Raw genomic sequence first — 24,722 nt, 5'->3', positions numbered from 1 at the left:
ACTATTAAGCGGGTAGGTATTATGCATATTGTTCTACCATATTCATGGTAATTCATTGCAAGCAAAATGTGTGACAAACATCTCAACATACAAATGAAATGCAACACGCTCTAAGTGTTCTGGCTTCTTTTTGACCGTGTGAATGTACAGAGCGACACCAAAAGAGAATTTGAAAAATATGAGGGTCAAAAGAGTCCCAATGTAAAAGCCGTCTGACGGACAGTTTACTTATCCACTGACCGTCACTGTTATTGTTAAACAGAGACATCTTCGAATCATATTGTTTACATGTGCAAGAATGTAATTACTGAATACTTTACTCAACAACTGCGCAAAACAATTTTTAGTGTTCTTCTTGCCACAAACGAAAAGTGTTGCACGCTTCTTTTGGGTTTGGTGTCAAAAATATACATTTTTTTAAAGGAGAGGAGTTTTCAAATATACTTAAATAAGTTCCAATAAAACTATTTATTTAGTTAATTTCCGTTTGTATTTTTAAATTCAGAAATATCCACTGATTAAGGAAAGACGTACGCAGAGCAATTTAGGGGGGAGGGGGGAATGGCATCAAGTGAAAATTTCATTCATATTTTATTATTTAATTATACTTTTTGTTGCAATACTTTTAATTGTATGCAATTATTATAAATAATTTTGATTAAAAGTTTAAAATTTATTAAAGAAATAAAAATTATATTATCGTCTGCGCAAAAGAATTTTTCACAACTTTGTTCTGCGCGCTGACAAAATTTTTCAGCTGTGACTGTCACTTTTCTTGTAGGGCATTTCGCTTGCAATGAATTACCATGAATGTGGTAGAACAATATGCATAATACCTAACCGCTTAATAGTTTCAAAGAAATACTTAAGTCGGGAATTCCCTAATTCACCAGAAGGTATGCTAATAATATTTCCAAGGTCAAATTCATAAAAGGAATTTCCTAATCTTTAAGTATTAAAACTTAGTCAAGATCCACTTCCTTGGCTTTGATTCTTGCAAATTGTGAGAATATGGAATATTCGGTTAAAAATAATCTTAACCCATTACTTGTTTACTCAATGAATGTTTACATTATTTGTTGTCAGATGAAGCTTTATAGTGTCTGGTATTTTACAGTCACGAGTTATATCTTTTATTTCTTGTTTCTATACTCCGATGAACTAAAGAAATAATTCTGAGCAAGTAATTTGAAAAATAGCAAATTTTTGTGCATTTATTTGATGTTTAATATTCGGACTGAATATATGGTATAACGATTACAATACTTACAAATTAACACTTTTCGACAAAGATGTATAAGTACAATGTTGTGCGAAAATAAAATAATCATGTGCGAAAATAAAATAATTTTATGTGCACTACAACAAATATCTTCCAATTTTACACTCTTTTGCACCATTCTTTTCTTCAATTGGAAATAGAGGTTATGACAATTTGTCAGTCTGTTTTTATATACATATACAGTCTACATATAAATATTTCCAACAGGCACATACATATGTATATATTGCCAATATATTAGTAGATTTGTTGAATGTTGTCAATTCCAAGATCCCTTAGTTTTTAATATAAAATGTAAATATTGTATATTTTCTGTTCTATATTTTTACATTTGACTATTATTTATAAAACTATTCGTACTTTCAATTCCTTCTACTGTAAATGCAGTGTAAACGCATAAGTTACATTGATATGAGGTTTTCAGAAGTCACAATTTGTTGACGTTGTTCTTTTTTGATTTAAAAACTGAATGTAGATATATCAGAACAACTTTTTCATACATATACAATATTATATAATAATATTAAATATACATACATATATGTAAATATCGGTATGAGTTTAACTTTGATTTAAGTATCCAAATTCATAAAATATACTTAATATATATTTAATTGCTTTGTGAGTGGCAAATTTGTAGGGAAATATTTTTTACAATGCGTTTACATCAAAATTTACTTTTATGAATTTGGATATCGATTTGTTTTATCTGAACTTAAGAACTTGAAAATCTCACATTCAAAATTGTTAGCGTAATCGGTATTAACTTAGTTTGTCTAAGGATTATTTTCATAGTTATCGTGAAGAGGCATCAAAATGCAGGCACTTTTGTTTATACGGTAGCAGAGGCTAATGCTTTCTGTACTTATTTACTTTCTTTCAGTTACTTAATGACTTTACATTCTGTATATTTGACTTTTGAAATATTACATAATATACATCGCACACTATAAATTCTATACCCAAAAGGCAGTTCAGACGATTAATGTGTTGTTGCATTTAAAACCGGTGTGATCGCCCAATCGGGAAATGAATTCAAGTTAGGGTACACCACCGCGCCCCACGTGAGACTGAAAACGTACAATACGACTATACTGATGACTGTTGGGCCAATACCAGCGATTGCCTGTAAAAATTTAAATAATTATTAATTTTAATCTAAACACATTTTGCGTAATTGTAGGATATAGAAAACGCAAATTCTTATAATATGTGTATATCATAATTTATTCAGAGTTGACATTAAACTGTACAGTTATACAATGGAATGATGAACTATGAACCAATATGAACATATTGTTAATCAGGTATTCAAACAAGAAGTATAGAAGGGCTAAGTTGGGGCAGCCGAACATTAGGTATTTACGCAAATTGTAAGGAAGGCCTAGTAAATGTTATTTTTAACAATAAAGTTTTAAAATAATATTTTGCGTATGAATTAAATGTTCATTATTATCAAAATTGTATCTCAATTAAATTAAAAATGGCATTACAGTGGAAGTGGGCGTAGTGGCGAACATTAAAAAAGAGTCAAGAGAGAGATGCTAAATTTGGTCCAACCAAATTAGGTTATTTGAGAGCAAATTCACATGAAAGGTTGCTCTATAATTCTTTTAGATAAACTGAAGTTATAATACTTAGACCTGTTCGTTAAAGATTAACGTGCTTACTGTTATATTGTGGAAACATAAATTAAGTTTGGTTGATATAAGATGGGAGCAGAACGTACAAAATTTAATTAAAAGAAAATAATTTTACAATTTGTGAGACACGAAATTTTATCTGGAAGTAGGCATTATCACAACCAAAGTATAATTTTTGTATCAACCTACGTATGCCTAAGATTGAACAGTACTACGCTACGAGGATGGACGCAGTTATTACCCGAGTTGGTGAGAAAAGGTAAGTTTTCATCGAACTTTGTGAGTGATATCCAGAAGTTTATCTTCCTACGATAAACTAGAATTTCTAAGCTTAATTACAGAGCACTCGCAAAGTTCGATTTGTAAAGTAAATGTTTGTGCTCTATTTTAGTGCTGTGCTTACTTAAATGAAATAACATTTCGTTTAAAGGGTTATTAATATTGTGTGAAACACAAGTTACGTTAAATAATGATACTAATAACACATGGGCTGAAGATGACGGGGCCTAACAAAGAAAAAACGATTTTTTTTTGTTCGAAATTGGCTTTATTCATCAATATAATGAACAATCATTCCAGTGCAGCTCTAAGATTTCAATACCACTTTTGTAGAATGATTTATCTTTTGCCTCAAAATAGGACTCAATTTCAGTGATAACCTCTTCATTCGAGCGAAATTTCTTACCGGCAACATACAGATGTAATATCAAAGCAAGTCTCTGAGCATAATTTTCATTGAATGATCAGCTCTGTTCACTCTCCACTGTTAAAATTTCTCCTTCCGAGCTAGCTGAGGCATAGATAAAATGATCCGAGACTCCTCTCTTTGCCTTCTGAGAGAGCTCATGAACTTTCAGTGCTGCCAAAAAACCACGAGTTCATGAGCTAGTGAACAGATGACAAGCAAGACAATGAGCTTCCACTAAGAATCCCGCAGAAATAAATTGCGAAATCAGATTTTTTGGTGACTTTTACGTATATTTCTAATCTTTATTTAAAGAGATTTAATATAGTTTTGTTTTTAGGAAAGAGCGGTATTTTGTCGCAGAGTATTGTTTTGCTTAGCAGTACTAATTATCAACGTATATACTTATTTTGGTTAGAATTCCCAGCAAATGTTATGTAAACTTTGACTCCCGAATAAATTAGCAAAAGATATTTGTTTATTGAGTATATTTAAAAGAAATAAGAATCATGTTTAGGTTATTTAAAACTTGTGTGTTTTGAAATATTAAAATATTTTGTTAAATTTAGTTTTAAACGTTAATTTTGAAAATTTTTTGTGATTAAAATATACATATACTTATATTTAGAAGTCATATAGGATATCTAGCTTGTTAAACTAATTTTAATTATGTATATTTTTCTGTAAAATGGAAACCGAAAAATACCTCAGAAATACATTAAAAAATCTCAAAACTTATTTCTTTCCTTAGTGGCACCACTGTCAAATGTTATAAAAAATGTGGACTTTGACAGCGCTTTCTCGAATCAAAGAGTTTCGGATCATTTTATCCATGAGTTGAGGTGAAATCCACTACTAAAATACTACTACTATTATTTGCCAGTTTTGACAATTCACACGCTGGTCTGCAATTGAACTTTCTCTATAATATACGTTCTCTGCTGAAAATTAGGAGAACTCAATAAAACTATGTATGTGTGAGTCCCGATCATTTTCAGCCCATGTGTTATGATACTTTTAATTACTTACCATGTCTTTTGATCTAATATTTGCGTAGCCGGCAACCAGTGCATTAGGCGGTGTACTCACTGGCAAATGGAATGCCATACTGCAGGCAAGACCAGCAGGCAATATCAAGTACAGAGGATGAATTTTAATTGCCACTGACTGAAAAGATAAAATTTTTATAGACTTAAAAATTTATAATTTGTTAAAGGGCACACCTAGTGTGAAATTTCGAATAAATTAAATTAATTTTTATTCTTTTATATAGCGATAGTCTATGCCTCCAAAAATAACATACTAAAATTTTAAATTAATATTTCAAATATGTTGGAGTTAGAGTTAGCAATCAGTTATTATTAAACGCGTTTTTCTCAAAACAGCATTTTTTTAATTTGCTGCTGTGATTACTGGAAAATAAATAATCTGATCACTATCCATTTTTTTCTTTATATAGCTTTGTTCTGTATATAGTTTTCCCTACAACGCCCTACCAGCTTGTTTATGTGTTTAATTTAAACTTTTTTTTTTAACGCACGGACAATATCTTCTAGTCGATTAATTTTTTTTGGTTTCATCCACGGAGAAGGCCGGAATTACTGCAGCAGCGAGGACTCTCTTTTAGCGCCTCATATACCTCGAAAAAGTTATAGTATGTATTCTTAAGATATGTATAATTATTTTCTTGAAACTATAGAATAATAGTTTTTTTAACTCCAAAAATCGCCTTTTTAGGCTGTCATATTAGGTGTGCCCTTTAAGCAGATCAACGATTTTACCATTTCAGCTAACACGGGAATAATAATATTTGCGATGGCTACGTTAGAGCTGAACGCTGTCAAAAATACAGTCACTAAAATCACTACCAACAGGAGAACGGGGTGGGGAAGGCTCTTTAACACAACCAGGGCGTTGCCAATCATGGATGCCATACCGCTGACTTTGCTACCCTCAGCGAGTGCGAAACCGCCACCTATGAAATATACGTAGGTTTATATGAGTATGATATTTTAAATACTCGTACCAAAATTGGTTTTATTATTCATCACTCATTTCATTACGTATATGGTAAGTAATATTCTGGAAACTATAATTTCAATCTAAAAACTTACCAAGCAAGAAAATAAGACCCCACGGTACTTTTGATTGAATAAATTTCCAGGTAACCAATGATGGTGTGGGAGCAGTAGTGAACGGACCTGTTAATCAAAAAGGACTTGAAAGTATATTTATGTAAAAAGAAACAAATTAACATACGTTTGCATAGACAATAACGTAGGAAAGCATAATTTGCTGGTAAAACGAAGCACATGACGACTACAAATATCGTTGGCATTGAATTACGAATATCTCTAAGGAAATAAAAATATATTTAGGCAATTTTTTATTATATGCAAACGTTCAATTACTTTGCGTTCAGCCAGTCCGCCCAACCCGGGAAAATTCCGGGTTTACGTGTAAAATACATAACAACCATGAAGATGAAAAGTATCATAACTTGTATTTCATGCGCTTTCATTGGACCCAATTCCTTGTAACGTTGATCGATAACTTTTTTGGCAACATCGGCGCCATTCTGACCCATTCTAACTTCCTCAGCTTCTTTGGTTTTTGGACGGAACAATCCCATAAAGTGCCATTGCAGCCAAACGAATGTTAGGCCTGTGTATACCAACATTGAGGGTACTGAATAGAACATGAATGTTGGGAAATCCATTTGTTCCGTAGATGTTGGGAAACGACTGAGAAGTGGACATTTTCAAAAATTATAAATAAAAATGATTTCAAAAATAGACTAAACATGCAATGTTTACCCATCATAGATGCCTTTGAAAGTTAAATTTGTTGCTGTGCCAATAATTGTGCCACATCCTCCCATAGAGGAAGCATAAGCGATGCCCAAAAAGTAACACAATGTCATTTTCGATGGATATGGTGGTCTGAAAGTTATATATAAAAAATATTTAAACATACTGTACTACGCACACCTATACAACTAACTAAAACACATTAAATCAGTAGATATCTAAAATATCTAAGAAGAGTACTTAGACTAGTATAATACATTCAAGAATGTCCATAATATTAATAAAATTAGTTACCTGAGGGAAAAAATGAAATATAATAAATTTGAAAGTAACTATCAAATACATGCATATGTACTTTCAATTTATAATCTATTTATACTAATAATATAAAGAGAAAAGTTTGTTTGAATTGAATAGGCTCCATAGCTACTTGACGGAATTTTTTCACCGTTGGGAAGCTAAATTTATTTTTTTTCCTTAGTCTTAATCCTTAGCAAAATGAATTATTATTAAAATAAGTATTAGAAAAGAGTTTCGTGGTGAGCGGCGACCCGCTTGGCTAGGCTGCAACATAATATGTGTTGTAGGCGTCATTGAGTCAATGGAGGAGAGTCAATGTCATGAAATAAAGTGCGGTGCGGCTCACTTGCCCAGTTGGCTCCATCTTATTGTCTAGATGAGATGGAGTAATCTGGTAGTACTTCATAAAATTATGAATAATTTGGATATGCTTAAGAAAATATTTATTTAAGTTTTACCGTTACTGAACCAAATTATGTATTGTTACAATAGTTTATCTGGTTTAAGAATAAAATTGATAATCAATCGATGATAATTACAATAACTTTTCGAAATATTTCCCCTTGATTTAAACACACAAACACTAGAAACGCGACTCCAACTTTAGTAGCATATGATTTAAGGTAACTCTACGGGTACAAATTGAACAACCAATTACTAATATATTAAGTCGAATTTTCAGTGCTATGATTATGTCATATATTTAGATAACAACAAAACTTAATAATGATTGATTGTGAATATGAAAAGAATGTTATGCACCGAATTTGGTCGAAATCGATTAAGCAGATCCCAAGATATGGGTTTTCACCTAAAAGCCGCGGTGCCACGCCCACTGACTAATTTTGAACGCGGTTCTTATAAAGTCATCTTATACCATCCGAGAGATAAAATTTAATGTCTATGGCGTGTTTAGTACTTGGTTTATCGTGCTTTTAGTATTTTTTAACAATACCGTTATATGGGGAGTGGGCGGGCCGATTTCAGCCATTTTCACACCGTCAATAGAGGTGCTAAAAGCATTTGCTTCCAGTGAATTTTGTTATTATTGCATTAGAGGCTTAGGAGATATGCACATTAAACCTATTAAAGGCGGGACCAAGCCCACTTTTAAAAAAAATTTTAACTGCAGATGCCCCTCCTTAACGTGATCCTTTGTACCAAATAACAGTCTTGTATCTTATTGCGGAGCTTAGTTATGGCAATTTCTTTGTTTTTAATTAATGGCGTTTTGTTGGAGTGACAGCCGTCCGATTACGTCCATCTGCAATACCAATCGTCTTACGGTACCAAGAAACATGAGCACCAATTTTCATGAAGATATCTCAATTTTTACTCAGGTTACAGTTGCACGGACGGACGGACGGACAGACAGTCACCCGGATTTCAACTAGTCTCTTCATCCTGATGATTTATATATACATAACCCTATATCTAACTCGATTAGTTTTAGGTGATAGAAAAAACCGTTAGGTGAACAAAACTATTATACTCTGTAGCAACAAGTTGCGAGAGTATAAAAAAATATTGCAACTTACTCTTCTTCTGCGGTATTGTTCTTCTTTCCGACAATCTGATATTTAGGTTCCTGTGTCATTTTACATAATCCTTGCTGTTTGAGAAATCCAAAATAGATATGTATATTAAGTATTAATTTTTATTCAACAAGTATTACCGCTTGAAGTTCTTCCAAAACAGCTTGTATAATTGGACACATCATTGCTGTGCAGGCAGCATTGGAAATCCACATCGATATAAACATTGTTACCGCAATAAGGCCAAAATGTAATCTGTAAATAAGTTGTTTAAACATTAAAATTATTTATTTCTTACTAACAGACGCCCACTTGATTTATTTGAGTTATCATTTAATACATTTTCGTATTATACAAGTTTATTGATTATATCATACACATACAAACCTTCTTGGACTGCAACCAACCAACTGAATAACTCGTAATGCCAAACGTTTATGTAAATTTGAATACTCGACTGCAAGTGCCACCATAATGCCACCCATAAACATCACTAAGGTATCCTTGAAATATAATCGACACGTCTGATCGGAGCTCTAGAATTTAAACGAATTATGAAGCAATCACATAAACTTTTTGTGGATACCACCTACCATTATTCCCATAATGGGAAAAGCGACTATTGGGATCATAGAGGTGACATAAAGTGGCAGTGCCTCAGTAACCCAATAAACTGCCATGACCAAGAGCAAATACATGCAACGATATGCCTAGAAGAGTTGAGTTGTTTTCATTATTAAGTACTTTGAAATCAAGTTAAAATATGCTCTTTCTTAAAAATGAAAATTCTATTTTCAGAGCACATTATTTAACCTTTAATTTACTTACGGGCGTGTTGTCCATCAGCATGACAGGGAGGGCAAGGAGTGGTGTTAGGAATACGACCAAACCCTTCCAGTGAAACGAGAAGAAATTTTTGGCATTTTCGCTATATGTTGTTGGGGGTGTTGTGGGATTCCCCACTTCACTATTAACAAATTGTAATTGACATTTAAATATTTATTTGAGATAAAAGTAAAACAAAAGCGAAAATTACATTTCCATCTTGAGCATTTATAATCCCCAGGTGCTGGTCCTAAAAATAGAAAGAACATTTAGATTATTAAATATTGAATGCAATTTATATAAAGCATATGATTATTTGTGTAGTTGGTAAAGTTTAGTTGATTACTTGAGTTAGTTATAATATTACTATAGTTTTTCAATTTCCTTTTCTTTTTAACAAAAAAACTAATAAAAAAGCAACTTTAAAACATGGTGGTGTTCAACAACTTTTTAAATGACCTTTGTAAACGAATTTTGGCAAAATTAAATATCTCATTCTCTCATGTTAAATGCACACACTCCAAGAATATCACTGGCATAAACTAAACTTCAGTAGGATCGCAAAACATTAATAATTGCTGCTGTGTCAAAACGTTTGAGTCAGTAAACTTCAACATATAAAACAATAAACCGTATTTTTTCGGGCACAATCGGGTGAGGATGGTACTTGAAGACTATCACACGCATCTGTTTGAATACAATTCTTTGTTATTATTGCTTTTTATACTCTCGGAAAATGTTGCTACAGAACTATTTTCCCCATCAGATAACTTTTCAAAAAAAAAAATTTTATTAACCGTGTAACAACCTAATATTGACTGAAAATGCAAGTGAACTCTCAAGATCTTGTATTTATAAATGCTTTGAAATGCAAAATCATGCCGCCTAATATTAACATTGCATTGACGTTAAACTTGATGAATATAAAGTTATAATTTCGAGTAATGTTGATTGACATGCTCTCTGCAGAGAATGTGTTGTGTGTTCAATAATCTTGCGATCTTATTCTTACAATTGTTATTGAAGTCCGCTCGAAGAAGACGCAGACAGCGTTAAAGAACTTCATTTGTTGTCAACTAATATTGATTGTAAATAAAAGAACTAACTACTAGTTAATGATTAATTTAACACTAAAACACTATTTTTGGCTATTTTCGACCGAAATACTCGCAGTAGTGGAGACGAGTTAAATTCCGAGTGGCTGTCTGTCCGTCAGTTGATACAAAGCGAAAAACGAAAGTACTCTATATGTACTAGCGAATCTTAGGTAGATAAAGATCTTGAGTTTTATCTTATTTTAGATGACACGAGTTTCTATAATCATCGTTACTCGTCGAGATCTTCTTAAAAAATATGGTTTCGAAGATTGGGCCAGCAGCCACCATTTTTTTTAAATCAAAATGGCAATATACAATTTTTTTTATATTATTCATACATATGTATATACCCATTTTACATGTATGAAAGGAAGGGACTCGATTCCCTTTTGCTTACTTTTAAAATAAATTATCAAAGTTACGCCTTTTTGCTCGCAGACTTACCTAACTCCTTAAGATTGATGCAAACCTCCCGGTTTTCACCATTTCAATCAAAAAATGGTGTTCAATAGAATTTGCGAAACAATAGATGTTATTATCGAGGATATTAAATGTTTTGTAAATTTTCTTTCGATTTTTCGTTTTGATTATTGGTGATTTTTATCTAGTTCCTTAAAAATGGGCATTTAATGCAAAACCAGAAAAGTTTGAAAATAGTTCACAGTTTAAAGATTTACATACAATACATACATACATTTGTATGTAATTGGTATGACTTTCAAATATTGAAGTTGTTATTCGATTTTGTCGGAAATATTAACAGAATGCCCAGAAAAGACCATATTCTAAAAAAAATGTTAAATAAGATATTTCATGAAAAAATTATTAATAATATATTGGAATTTATCGTAAATACAATGGACTACTAGGATGGTTTAAATGATATTTTGACATAATTCGCAGAAACTAATTTGACTGACTGGCAAGAAGAATAACAAAGTATATAAAAATTGTTGCACATATTAGGAAGTAAACAAACCAAACAGGTTCGTTAGGTTCGTCGGAGTCATACATACATACTTATATATTTAAACTTATACTTATATACATATGTACGCATATGTTGCTTTATGTGTTGATAAAATCAAATTCCCACAATTATTCATTAAGGTCGTCTTAATTGGGCAATTGACTGCCACTTTTTTCAATCACAAAACAATTTATTAATTGCGACCAGCGGTAAAGAATATCAGAACAAATCTAAACGCACATGTAATGTATGCATAAGGTTTAAGAAACTTAACTACATACATAAATACATATAAATATATGTATGTATGTACGTATGTGGTTCCATTTAGTGATAATTGAAAGCACTATTTTATTAAAAAAAACCGATGTGCCCGAATGAATATTTCACTTTTATATGCATTACATTTAGGTACATATGTATGTATGTATATGAATTTATTTGTTTCGTGCTAGTTGCCAGATGTACATACATACATATGAACAAGGCATAGTGGTAAGTCAGCTAAATACACTTTCATATTCACATTTGTGTTTGCACATATTTACATGTATGCATACATACGTACACGTGTATATACATACGTACAGCGCGTGACCATTATAGTCGCCCCATCGGCTCCAATATATTGTATAAGCATATATATATTTTAGATGTGCATATCTGTTGACACCTGCTTACGCTTCTAATAACGAGTGAGTTTTCAAAACGCCCTAGCTACTAAAATACTCACATATGTACATATATATAAGTATATTAAACAAGAAAAAACGTTAACTTCGGTTGCGCCGAAGCTATAATACCCTTCACAAAAACAAAGGCCCCTTACAAGAACTTGATTCCGAACGTTCAATTTATATGGCAGCTATATGATATAGTGATCTAATCTGACCAATTTCTGTGGAGAATAATTTGTTGCCTTAAGCAATAACTCGTGCCTAATTTCGTGAAGATATCTCGTCAAATAAAAAAATGTTCCATGCAAGCACTTTACTCCGATCGTTCAGTTAATATGGCAGCTATATGCTATAGTCATCCGATCCATACAATTTCTTCGGACATTAAATTAATGCTTTAAATAATAATACATGCCAAATTTCGTGAAGATACCTCGTCAAATGAAAGAGTTTTCCATACAAGCACTTCATTCCGATTGTTCAGTTTGTATGGCAGCTATATGCTATAGTCATCCGATCTGAATAATTTCTTCGGAGATTACATTGTTGCCTTAACTAATAATCCCTGCCAAATTTCGTGAAGATACCTCGTCAAATGAAAGAGTTTCCCATACAAACACTTGATTCCGATTGTTCAGTTTGTATGGCAGCTATATGCTATAGTGGTCCGATATCGGCCGTTCCGACAAATGAGCAGCTTCTTGGGGAGAAAAACTGTTCAAAATTTCAGATCGATATCTCAAAAACTGAGGGACTAGTTCGCGTATATACAGACGGACAGACGGACGGACGGACAGACAGACGGACATGGCTAAATCAACTCAGCTCGTCACGGTGATCATTTATATAATATATATACTTTATATGGTCTCCGACGTTTCCTTCTGGGTGTTACAAACTTCGTGGCAAAATTAATATACCCTGATCAGGGTATAAATATGGAAGTATTTATATGCACATGCATATGTATACCATATATACATAAATATGTTCATATAAGTGTACAAAATACACTGTACGTACACTTATATTTTTATTTTTATTTTGCATGGTTATATAATCAATCGACGACGGGGACAAACGTATAAAAACAGATCGAAAACACTTACCTAAGAACATTCACCGCTAGCAGCGAGGACAATTAGTTGCTATATTTCTGCTGGGGGTATAGTGAATGTATTTAGATAGCCGCGTCATAACGGGTTACGTAACTGTAGAATGCTAATGCCCATCGGAACATCTATACGCATATGACTAAATATACATGCTTATATATATTTATGTACATAAGTATGTGTTAATACATATGGCTGTTGTCTGCTTGTTAAAAAATGCAAAGATATTGTTTTGGAAATCGGTTTATGAATCGATACAAAAAAGGCTAATATGTGCAGAGGGTGTGTTCGGTTAAATATGCAAAGAAACTAAAAATAGAATGCACTTTGCTTCGCAGTGTTTCCAATTAGGTGCGGATCGCTGTAAAGTGTTAAGAAGGCTAGAACTTATACATATATACATACATATGTATATAGCAATAAAAGTGCGTTTACATTTGAATCATGGGAAGTGAGATATTGGAAAGGTAACCAAATGCAAGATCAGCTAATCGCATCATTCAGCTAAGACGAAAAGCCTTCTATATACGAAAGGGTATAGAATTTGGAAAAAACTACTTCAGCAGCGAATAAAAATGTATTTAGACATTTTCTGCTACACTACCAGATGTTTTCTATCGATTTATTTAAAAATAGGGGTTTCAGCAAAATGATGGATGCAGCAAGTCTTGTCTTCGTTAACTCAATGCTTGCCGCTTAATAAGCAACGATAATAAAGAAATGAAAGGGTCTCATCCTCGTAGCGGAAACTTTTCTCCAAAGAGATACCATAAAAATAAATAATTCATTAGAAACCCTCTCTTGGGGAATTAAAGAACGTATTCTCGAAGAATGGATCATTTCACGAACCCTTATTCGACCCAGGTTTCAACAGTGTCACAATACAAAACAAAAATAGAAAGACTATTAAAATATTATGTATTCATAATCATTATAAATAAACGGAATCTTAATTGTATTAAGGGGTCATATGGGTTTCCCCGAGCGAAAAACGGTCCGTTTTCAATAATTTTGTTTCTCATAAAAAAAATTAAATTTTTTGTTCAACACATATTTATAAAGATTTTGTGAAATTTTCAAAGGAAAATATTTAAAACTCTATGTTTTTTTTAAAGTATAATTGAAAAAAAAGAATCCTTTGATCAAAATTTTGTAATTTATATCTCGAAGACCTGTGCAAAATTTCATTAAAATCGGCAGAGTAGTTCGCGAGAAAGTTAGACAACCGACTTTGAAAACACAGTTTCGAAAAAAGCGCTTATAAAGTCCCCGAGCGCGCAACTTTACGAGGCTGTATCTTCAAAACTATTACTCGGATCAAATCGATTTTTGAAGCCGTGAAGCCTTGAAGCCCATGTAACCCCTTAATGTACCCTGAAAAGAGTATATTAGGTTTGCCACGAAGTTTGTAACTCCCAAAGAGAGATGTCGTCCCCCCTATAAAGTATATACATATACGTATAAATGATGAGAATGACGAGCTGAGTCGATTTAGCTATATCCGTCTGTCCGTCCATTTGTCTGTATATAGGCAAACGAATCCCTCAGTTTCTGAGGTATCGATCTGAAATTTTTCACACGTTCTTTTCTTCCCAAAAAGCTGCTTATTTGTCGGAACCGCCGAAATCGAAACACTATTGGATATAGCTGTCATACCAACCGATCGATCAAATCAAATCCTTGTATAGAAAACTTTTGTATTTGACAATATATTTTCAAAAATGTTGTCCAAGACAGCGCTACAATATCCGAACATATTGTTCAGATCGGACCAATATAGCATATAGCTGCCAATCGAACTGACCGATCAAAATCAACATAAAGATCTTCATAAAAGACATTTTTTCCTTTACTTGTATAGTTACTTTAATTTGACTTGAAGATATTGAAATTATAACTTCATTCAACTTTTATATTTACAATTCAAGTTAACTTACTTGTATTCCAAATGAATATACTCACGACAAGTACATTGTTTTATAAAAGTCTCGAAAAACAAATATGTATGTATATAAAATCAAATTAGCATTCGAAAATGCAATCATATTTTCTGCTGACCTTTAAGCCCAGCTTAACGTTTCTTTCGCATCATACAATACATATGCATAAGCATTCAGCGCACAAATATGTACGAGTATTTTTTTGTATACTGGTTCAATATATAAAGTGTAATGAATTATTTTTAAACGTGTTACATTCATACATATACATACATATGTATATGATACTGGAATTGATGCCGCGATACATACGTTGTGTTGATCTGCATTAAGAAAGGAAAATGCAGGAGGATTTTGTTTAAAGATTATATCAACACTTATGCGCATGTGGACCAGTGGAATTTTCTCTTTGAACATTTTTCCATACGTGGAAAATCGTTTGTATGGGAGATATATTAGTATACATACATATATGTATGTATATTCGATTCTTTCTATTGGTACAATCAAATGTCTAGTTTGAATATAGACAGACTGGAGTGTTAAACTCATTCATCTCCATGTCCATAATGTATCCTGGGTGTATGTAACTAAAGTACGTCTGCCCACACGTGTTATGTTAGAATTGTTTAATGACTTTTCATCTGGCATCTATGAAAACTTCGAATTGGATATAGTATATAAGATGCTAAATAAGTTTAACTGCGTTGGGGTCTGTTAATAGATTATATTATTTTTGGAAAAATGAGTAGTGATCAGTATAAGAAACGTTTTGGAGCAGCCTTTCTAACGAAGTGTATTCTAAAGGTCCCAAATGGACTATTAAAAAACTGCAAAGTATTTAAATACGTGTTGTATATTTATGAAGAGGTGGCTTATGGAGAAACTGGAAACGTAGATAACGGGATGAATGACGGGAAATTTTAAATGGAGCACAAAGCTATTTCTGCTTTAACTTGAGGACAAAGCTATGCTTCTTCTTTTTAAGAAGAAACCACTTTGCAATACTTAAAGACGAGTCAACTTTTGTATACTTCAATCCCTTGATACGCGTTAGGCTAAGAAAATACAATCATTTATTCAAAAAAGTGTTCAGCACCCTCAAAAGGTGCTTGTTTATGGATGCTTCTCTGCTAATGAAATTGGAGTTTTTACGGAAAATCTGAACGCAGTCAGCTGAAATGCTTTACGGCAAAAATAACCATGAGTGGATATTGCAAGAATACAATGATTCGAGGTATAGAAGCAGCGTCTGTACTCAATAGAAACCAGAAAACCATACTGTTACTTTAGATTTGCCATCACAGTAATCACACGAAAATCCAATAGAGAATGTTTGGGTTTTAATGAAAGGCAAAATATCAAGAAAACATTTAACGCCAAAAAAAGATTTCATTCGGCTACTACAACATACCTGAAGTTCGCTTCCTGTGGAATATACGGAAAATTTAGTTTCAAGTTGCCATCAAAATTTTCAAACTATTATAAACATTACTGGAGATTATAGCAAGTATTGAATAAATGTCAGCTATAACGAAACAATGTATTTTCTTTAATTACAACATTTTCATACTTTAAGGAGTTTTTAGAAATAATGCCAAAGTCGGCTCTGAACTGAAATTTATTTATTGAATTCCAAACAAATTTGGTAAATTCTTAGATTTAGTATGTGTTGATACCGTTAGTTATAGTTATAGTGTTCCGTTATTCAGAGCAGTCCTCTTGTTCTACCAGAAGACTCGTATCATTCTGCATTGGAAATGTCTGAAATCATGCGCAATGTACTCTTGTTCTACCAGAAGACTCGTATCATTCTGCATTGGAAATGTCTGAAATCATGCGCAATGTACTGGATAATAGTCATCAATCATACTTCTATCTTTTGTACACGGTATAACTTTGCAATAACTAACTTTAAAAAGTTAATAAGGAAACTTTCTGCTTTAACTTGGCCTGATTACAATGGAGATATTGAATTTAGAATCTCGTATTTTAATAAAACTATTACGCTTTTATTTGAAAAATATGTTACTAATTGGTGATAAAAGTATATGTACAAATACTTGGTTCCCGAAAGAGTTATATAAATTAACAAGTAAGGAAGGGCTAAGTTCCAGTGTATTCGATCATTTCATATTCTTGCAACTTGAAAGGAACAAAGGTGGAGGAACACCTTCAGGTTTTGGCCAAACTTTATATCAAACTAAAAAAGTATCGCCGTGATTTCATCCAGAAAAGATACACTGTTATTAGAAAGATATTTCGGAATTTCAATAAGATTTCTTGCATTCTGACCGATGATGCGGTATAAAGTCAATCGGAAGTTCGAAAATATTTATATTAGGTATATGGGGCTAAGGGTATAATTTACCAGATTTTACCCATTTTTGGCACATGGACATACCACAATAATATTATATTATTGTCACAAAAATATTATTCCCGAATTTCAATACTAGAACTCACAGACTGACTGATATGCTCGGCAAAAAATAAACCATATGCACTGGTGTCCGATTTCGATAGCTTTTGGAAGACACTATTTGAGCAAAGTTTTACTCTAATAACTTCATTGATGCTTGATCTGTATACTGTGAAGTGAAAGAATCATAAGGAATTTAAAAGTTTGTTATATAGGAAGTAGGCGTGGTTGTCAACCGATTTCGCCCATTTCTATAGTTTACAATAATAATAATTGGATAACTTCACACACAATTTGGTTGGAATTGGTCAAATAGTTACTAAGATATAGGAATTCACCTAAAAGCGGGCATTACCACGGCCATTGTCCAACTTTTACACCGGCTCTCATAAATCTCCCTGCCATCCTGGTTGTGAAATTTAATATTTGAAGCTCTTTTATTCAGTTAGTTCTCACACGTTTAGTAGTTTTCTACATAACCGTTTTATGGGAAGTGGGCGTATTTATTATCTGATCCCATCACAGTGTATAGTGAAGAGATGCTGAAGATACTTCTTCTCAGTAAGTTTGATTGAGTAAGCTTCAGTAGTTTAAAAGATATGTATATTTAAACATTTAGAGAGTGGGGCCACGGCACTTTAAAAAAAATGTTTAGTTCACACGTGCCTTTCACCACTGCTTTCCCCTGTACTAAATCAAAAAACACTTTTTTTCTTAATTATAAGCTTAGTTATGACATTTTTCGTTTAACGGAGTTTTGAAGGCGTGGCAGTGGTCTGATTACGCTCATCTATAATACGAATTCTTATTGGATGCCAAGGAACATATGTACAAAAACCGTTAGGTGAAAAAAATTGTTATACTCTGTGCAACATGTTGCGAGAGTATTACAAATATATTTGATTGAATATTTATAAATAAATTTAATCTTTTATAAATGTAATATATTAAACAATATATAAAATTGTTATATTAATTAAATTCCTATTCATTAATTTCATTTTTTTCATTCTGTAATTTAATAATTATTTCAATTATAGATTTTTTTTAGTTATTAATAGTTTATTTAGTATTATTATATCACTAGAATTATTTTGAAATAAATTTACAAAATAAAATTTGTGAAATAAGGGGGTCTATTTTATATACTAAATATTATTATATAATTGTATTTATAGTTGGCGAGTTACTTAATAAAAAGTTTTTATTTATTAATAGAGGATGGTTCACGAATCGTGCTACAAAAGCAAGCCGTAATAACTTTTTTTCTGTGTGAGTAATCCACTTACGTTTTTTTTATTTGGCAGGCTTTTATTTAAGTTTTTAAAAATGACTGCTTGGGATACCGAAAGCAGGTTTGGATAGTCCAGCGGTACCATGCCGGCAAATTCAAGAGTTTTAACTCGCAACTTATCGGCGCAATTAGGAGTTAGCAGACGGTCATTACAACGGATAATTCATGATGATTTAAACCTGCTTCCGTACAAAGTTCAAATAACAAGCCGGTTAAACCCTCTAGATTTGCCTATTCACCACGAATTTTGCCAAAAAAGGATTAAAATGGCCGAAGAAGACAATAACTTGATAAATTGTTTGCTTATGTCTAAAGAGACCCATTTTGATCTAAACGGAAATCTAAACAAACAGAATTGCCGTATATTGAGTGAATAAAATCGAGAAATAATTCACTAGACAGAACGAGTCACTGTGTGGTGCGCAGTTTCATCAAGGTGTATTGTTAGGCCATACTTCTTTGAAGAAAACGGTGTAACAGGAACTGTCAATGGACGCCGTTATTTAAAGATGTTGAATACGTTCTTTTACCCAGAACTGTGTCGAAGATGTATCCCTTTCAATAGCGTTTGGTTCCAGCAAGATGGAATAACTGCACACATAACCAAACCGATTATTGCGGAGCTCCAACGTAAATTTGAAAACAAATTAATATCAAGAAATTCCACTTTCCGCTGGGCCCCAAGGGCACCTTACTTGACTGCACCAGACTTTTTTATGGGGATATGTCAAGCATAAGGGCTAAAAAACATAACCCAGAAAGCTGACTGAATTGAAGCAGTCTATTAAATCGATAATAAAAATTAATTAGGTGTCGCATATACATACGTGGCTGAGCATGGAGGTCATTTGCGGTCCAAAATGTTTAAAAATTATATAAAATAAAATGTAATTCGATATACATTAAAAAAAATAAAAGTAATGCATTGAATTATTTTATATGTAAGTTTTTGCGTGTATTTTTGTTTATTTTAGTAATAACTGAAATTTAATTATAGCTTCAGTTAATCAATGAAACTTGGAAATAGTAAATTCATAGAGTATTAACTAAATTTGTGCCAGCAGCCGCGGTTACACAAATAATGCAAATAAAATTTGTTCAGTGTAAGTTAAAATAATATTGAATTTATTTGGTGAAATTTTTATAATATTTTAAGGTTTTGAAGCTTGTAAATTTACGATATAAACTAGGATTAGATCCTATTATTTAAAATATAACTGTAAGCACTAAGAAGTGGTGATTATGTTCTTACAAATTAAAAAAAATGGCATTTAGAAGAACCTGTCCTGTATTTCCGTTAAAAAGTTAGCACCAGCTAACCATATTCGGTAACTGGGGGGTTTAACAGTTATGGTCTGATTTTGATTTTGAATTTTTATGAAATTTTGAATTGAGATGGTGTACCTGTTCTTTGGTGCTTGATTTGTAAACTGGAAATGGCTTAATGGGAAGTAGGCGTGATTGTAGTCCGGTTTCGCCCATTTGTAACATAGGATCGTCAGGATAATGTTATATACCGAATTGGTCAAGTAGTTCCGGAAATATGTGATTCACATAATTGAGGGCAGTACCATGCCCATCGGCTCCTGTAACATCCTGGATGTAAAGTTTAATGTCTCTGGCGCATTCAGTTATTGATTTATCGCACTTTTAGTAGTTTTTAACAAAACCGTTAAATGGGGAGGGGCCAGGTTATCATCCGATTTCATTCATTTTCACACTGTCGAAGGAAGAGTCAAAAATATGTATTCTATATTCTTGTAAGATGGCGGGTACATGGGCACTTTAAACAATTTTTTTCAATCATAGATGGCTCTCCCCAATGCAATTCCCCGTACCAACTTACAGGTTTATACCTTAATTAAGGCTCAGTTATGGCATTTTATGTGTTTTCGATTAATGACGGTTTGTGGGCATCGCAGTGGTCCGATTATGCTCATCTATAATACCAAAGTTCTTATGGTGGTTATATGGAACATGTGTACCATGTTTCATCAAGATATCTTAATTTTTATTCAATATTCTGCATTGCGTTGGCAGTATTCAGACCTACAAAAAACAATATAACATTTACATAAATAAAGTAAAGAATCCGAAGTCTGAATACTTCAACTAACGCTCCAGCTATTTCTGTTGTATATGTATGCCTTATTAATTTAAATAAATCTTTTAATTAATTAATCAAATATACATATCTACTTGCCTTTGAAAAGGATATTTAATTCCTCACTTAAATAAGGAATATTTCCATTAATATGTAAACAGTCATTTATATAAGCATAAAAGTGGATTTAGGTCATATATTGAAAACTTTAGGAGTAATGCAAAACTATCAGCAATACCTAAACTTTTTAAGCTAACATCGCAGACCAATTAACTTTATCGATTTCTTCATAAATTTTTTGTCCTCATACATTCTGTACATAAACTTGATCTTCTTAGCTTTCATCCAAGATTTCTTCAATGGACATTCTTATATTTATATTAGAACACAACGAGTGATATTTATGATACTCTTTTAGATGCAATTAAACAATTTGGTTGCTTGTTGTGATAGAAATGGATCAACGTTATCTCAAAATCGTAATGTAAATTTCAAAAAATTTAAACGATGTGCTTTTCCCGTAGATTTGTGCACTCCTCTCCCTATGTACTAAAAAACTATAGACCAGAGCAAGTTTTTAACTTTGCTGATTTGGGATTTACTATGGGCCCTAAACTTAATTTTATTCTTCATATTGATACCACGGTTTTGAAAGCAAAAGGTATTCTTTGTTTTGTTAAACGCTGGTCTAAAAAATTTAGAGATCCGTACGTTACTAACATATTTTTTTATACAACTTTGGTTAGGCCTATATTGGAATTTGGCCTGAGTGGAACAGTTTGCAGTTCTTTTCTCTTGTCTGTTCTTTACTGTTAAAATCTTGTAGATCATATAATATTTTGAACTTAACGAACCTTTATTTAATTTATCTGACTCACTTTTTAAAATGTAAAAGACTATATTGCTTTGTCTTTATAAATAAAATTGTAACAATTTATTATAACATAATTTTAAATCTTAGCTGTTGAGAGGAGGGTAATCGTTGGGTTATTATATTGTATTATATTTACGAAAACGAAAACCAATAGCTGCGAAATGCAAAGAGAAATTGTCAGTTATGTACTTTTTGAACAATATTCATTTAAAACATAGTCAACATAAGTAAGAAAGGACTATTTAAGTTCGGGTGTAACCAAACAATTTTGTAAAGATCAGAGTTGGGAAATTCTTTCAGGTGTTGAAAAATTTTTTATTAGAAAATGTTCCGTAAGAATTTTTCATTTTGCTTGTCTGCAATATTTATAATTCAAATATTCATTATCCAAGTAGAGGTGCGTTCTTCAATAGCCTTTTTTTGACAGATCACACTTAAGTCGAGTCAAGCTTTCATGTTATTTTTGTTCAGTATTGTTTGGTATTTCATCATGGAAAGACTTACGTCTGAACATCGTTTAAAAATCGTTCAACTTTATTACGAAAATTCACGTTCTTTGAGAATATGTTTCGCGTGCTTCGCTCAACTTATGGTCAACGTAATCGGCCTACTGCCATCACCATCACCCATCTTGAGACCCAGCTTTCATGATTGGAAAATATTTTACCGAATAGACAACGTCCAGCACGTAGTGAATAGAATATAGCGGCCATAGCTAAGACTGTACACGAAGACCGTAGAGAGTAGAGTTTGCAGCAACTCGGACTGACGTATGCAACGACTTGGCGCATTTTACGTCGAGGTGTTAAATTGAAAGCGTACAAAATACAGCTTGTACGAGAACCTAAGCCGCTCGACCTTGCCAAGCGACATCGCTTCGCTCTAGATTCAAGAGCTGCCATTTTATCCATATAACCGTCAATGGCGACCATTATCGCGCATTGATAACCGATTATTTGATGCCTGAAATTGAAGCTCGTGATCTTGGGGACATTTGGTTTTAACAAGACGGCGCCACTTCCCATACATCGCATCAATCAATGGATTTATTGAGAGAACACTTCGATGAGTAGATAATTTCACATTTGGTGCCGGTCGATTGGACTTTTGCCTAGGGATGTGTCTAAGGTCTATGCGGAAAATCCCACTTCGATGCAGGCCTTGGAGCAAAACATCACGCGAGTCATCGAAAATTGGACTCAACGGATGGACCATCTGAGACGTAGCCGCGGCCAATATTTAAAAGATATACTCTTCAAAAAATAAATGTCAAAGAATGTTCTTTCGTATGATAATAACCATTCCCCATTAAATCTGAATTTTCTGTGTTTTTTTCTTTAGAAAAGTAAGGAACCTCGAAATGAATCACCCTATATTAAAATCAAACTAATTAACTCAAATGAGATATTTTTATATGATATAATATAAACTTAATCAAAGGGGTTACATTTAATGTATGGAATATAAGAGAAAAGAGTATATGAGGTTCAGACCATCTAGACCAATTTCATTCATATTCACGCTAAACCACATAATTTTTATGAAAAATTATCTACTTTATTTCACTAAAATATCACACATATTGACCAACATAAACGCTGTAAGTCAGATGGAAAGTAAAAATTAGTCTAAATCACTATATTTCGTATATTGGGGCTAAGGGAACCTCTAACTGATTGCATTAACGTTGGACATCACTCTAGGATCGAGAGCATGTTTTCACCCAATTTCGTGAAGTTAATCCACACACTGACTGGCATATTTTGCATTAAATTTTGCTAGAGCAACATAAATCATTATATGAGGTAATTCGTGGACCGGTTTCACACATTTTTAGCATTAAATTTAAGTATATTAAATATTATACGTTTACTTAATTTTGTTACGATATCATACATATTGATCATAATACACGGTGTAAAACCAACCGGAAGTTATAAACTTTAATATAGGGATATGTGACCTAAGGAATATGTTGACCCGATTTTATCCAGTTTGGTATTGCGTAGGATGAAATACTTAGAAGGCAGTATTTGTGGCTCTCGATTTATATACTGTAAATTGAAAGAATCAGATGAATTTAAAATTGTTATATATGATTGTAGTCCGATCACCGTAATATAGGAACGTGAAAAAATTGGTACACACCAAATTTGGTTAAAATTGGTTTAGTAATTCCTAAGATATTGAATTTCACATAGAGGTAGGCGTGGCCAAGGTCATTGTTCAACTTTGATATGCGATGATATGAAGCCCATCCGTATCATATAGGATGTGAAATTTTATACTTCTGACGTATTTAGTTAGTGAGGTATCGCACTAGTAGTATTTCGACATATTATTGACAGCTCAATTAACCTGAATTTTTCTGTGTTCGAATCGTGTTGTTTTGTCAGTGTGAGCTCGTACGATAAATCATAATAAAAAATGATAACTTTATTGTAAATTTTAAAAGGGCAACTAAATCGACAGAAAACATATGTATTTACATAGTTAAGTATAGATATGTACATTAGGGTGGGTAAAAAACCGAATTTTTTCGCTTGGTACTCCGAAAAATTGGTTGGTAGACACCTCTAAGAAACGCTCTCCAGCTTTTAATTGTAACCATAATTGGTCTCTTTTTTAAAACGCTTTTATTAGCTTCTTCTGGATGTTTGTAACTTCTGTCTGTGCAAGCGATAACTTGAGTAAAAATTGAGTATGAAACTTGCTTCATTTACACCTAAGAGAGGTCGGCATTGCAGATGGACGTAATAGGATCACTGCCACGCCATTAAACGAAAACGTAAAAAAAAGGCCATAACTAAGCACTAAACTTAGATACCGAATTTTTTTTTGGTACAGGGGATCACGGTACTAAAATAAAGCTGCTGGCTCCGAGCTCATAATCGTCTAATCTACATATCTTCCAAATTTGCTGAGAGGAAGTCTTTGTAGTACTTCTTACTACACTGTGAAAAGCGGTAAAATCAGATTATAACCACGCCCACTCTCCACATAACGGTTATGTTTAAAACTTCTAAAAATGCGATAACTCACTGAATAAAGGCGCCACAAATATTAAATTTCACAGACAGGATGGTGCAGAGGAGTTTTACAGGAGTAGGTATAAAAATTGAACAACGGGCGTGGCACCGCCCACCAAT

The 24,722-nt window shown here is 32.7% G+C and overlaps 1 protein-coding gene across 1 annotated transcript in view; it reads right to left on the bottom strand.

The window, feature by feature from the left end:
- Positions 1–1,184: 1,184 nt before the first annotated feature.
- Positions 1,185–24,722, bottom strand: part of LOC106620706 (protein I'm not dead yet) — a 36,625-nt gene continuing 13,087 nt past the window's right edge. The window contains exons 2-14 of the mRNA XM_070112055.1: positions 9,292–9,330; positions 9,084–9,222; positions 8,849–8,965; positions 8,643–8,791; positions 8,396–8,510; positions 8,259–8,332; positions 6,427–6,552; positions 6,022–6,354; positions 5,870–5,964; positions 5,725–5,811; positions 5,392–5,585; positions 4,640–4,777; positions 1,185–2,408 (exon numbers count right to left, since the gene is read on the bottom strand). Coding sequence (XP_069968156.1) covers positions 2,265–2,408; positions 4,640–4,777; positions 5,392–5,585; positions 5,725–5,811; positions 5,870–5,964; positions 6,022–6,354; positions 6,427–6,552; positions 8,259–8,332; positions 8,396–8,510; positions 8,643–8,791; positions 8,849–8,965; positions 9,084–9,222; positions 9,292–9,308 — 1,728 coding nt within the window. The 5' untranslated portion in view covers positions 9,309–9,330 and the 3' untranslated portion in view covers positions 1,185–2,264. The remainder of the gene's footprint in view (positions 2,409–4,639; positions 4,778–5,391; positions 5,586–5,724; positions 5,812–5,869; positions 5,965–6,021; positions 6,355–6,426; positions 6,553–8,258; positions 8,333–8,395; positions 8,511–8,642; positions 8,792–8,848; positions 8,966–9,083; positions 9,223–9,291; positions 9,331–24,722) is intronic.

Source organism: Bactrocera oleae, chromosome 6 (assembly GCF_042242935.1).
Source record: "Bactrocera oleae isolate idBacOlea1 chromosome 6, idBacOlea1, whole genome shotgun sequence".
Lineage (NCBI taxonomy): Eukaryota > Metazoa > Arthropoda > Insecta > Diptera > Tephritidae > Bactrocera > Bactrocera oleae.
This window is presented reverse-complemented; position numbering and strand designations above follow the sequence as displayed.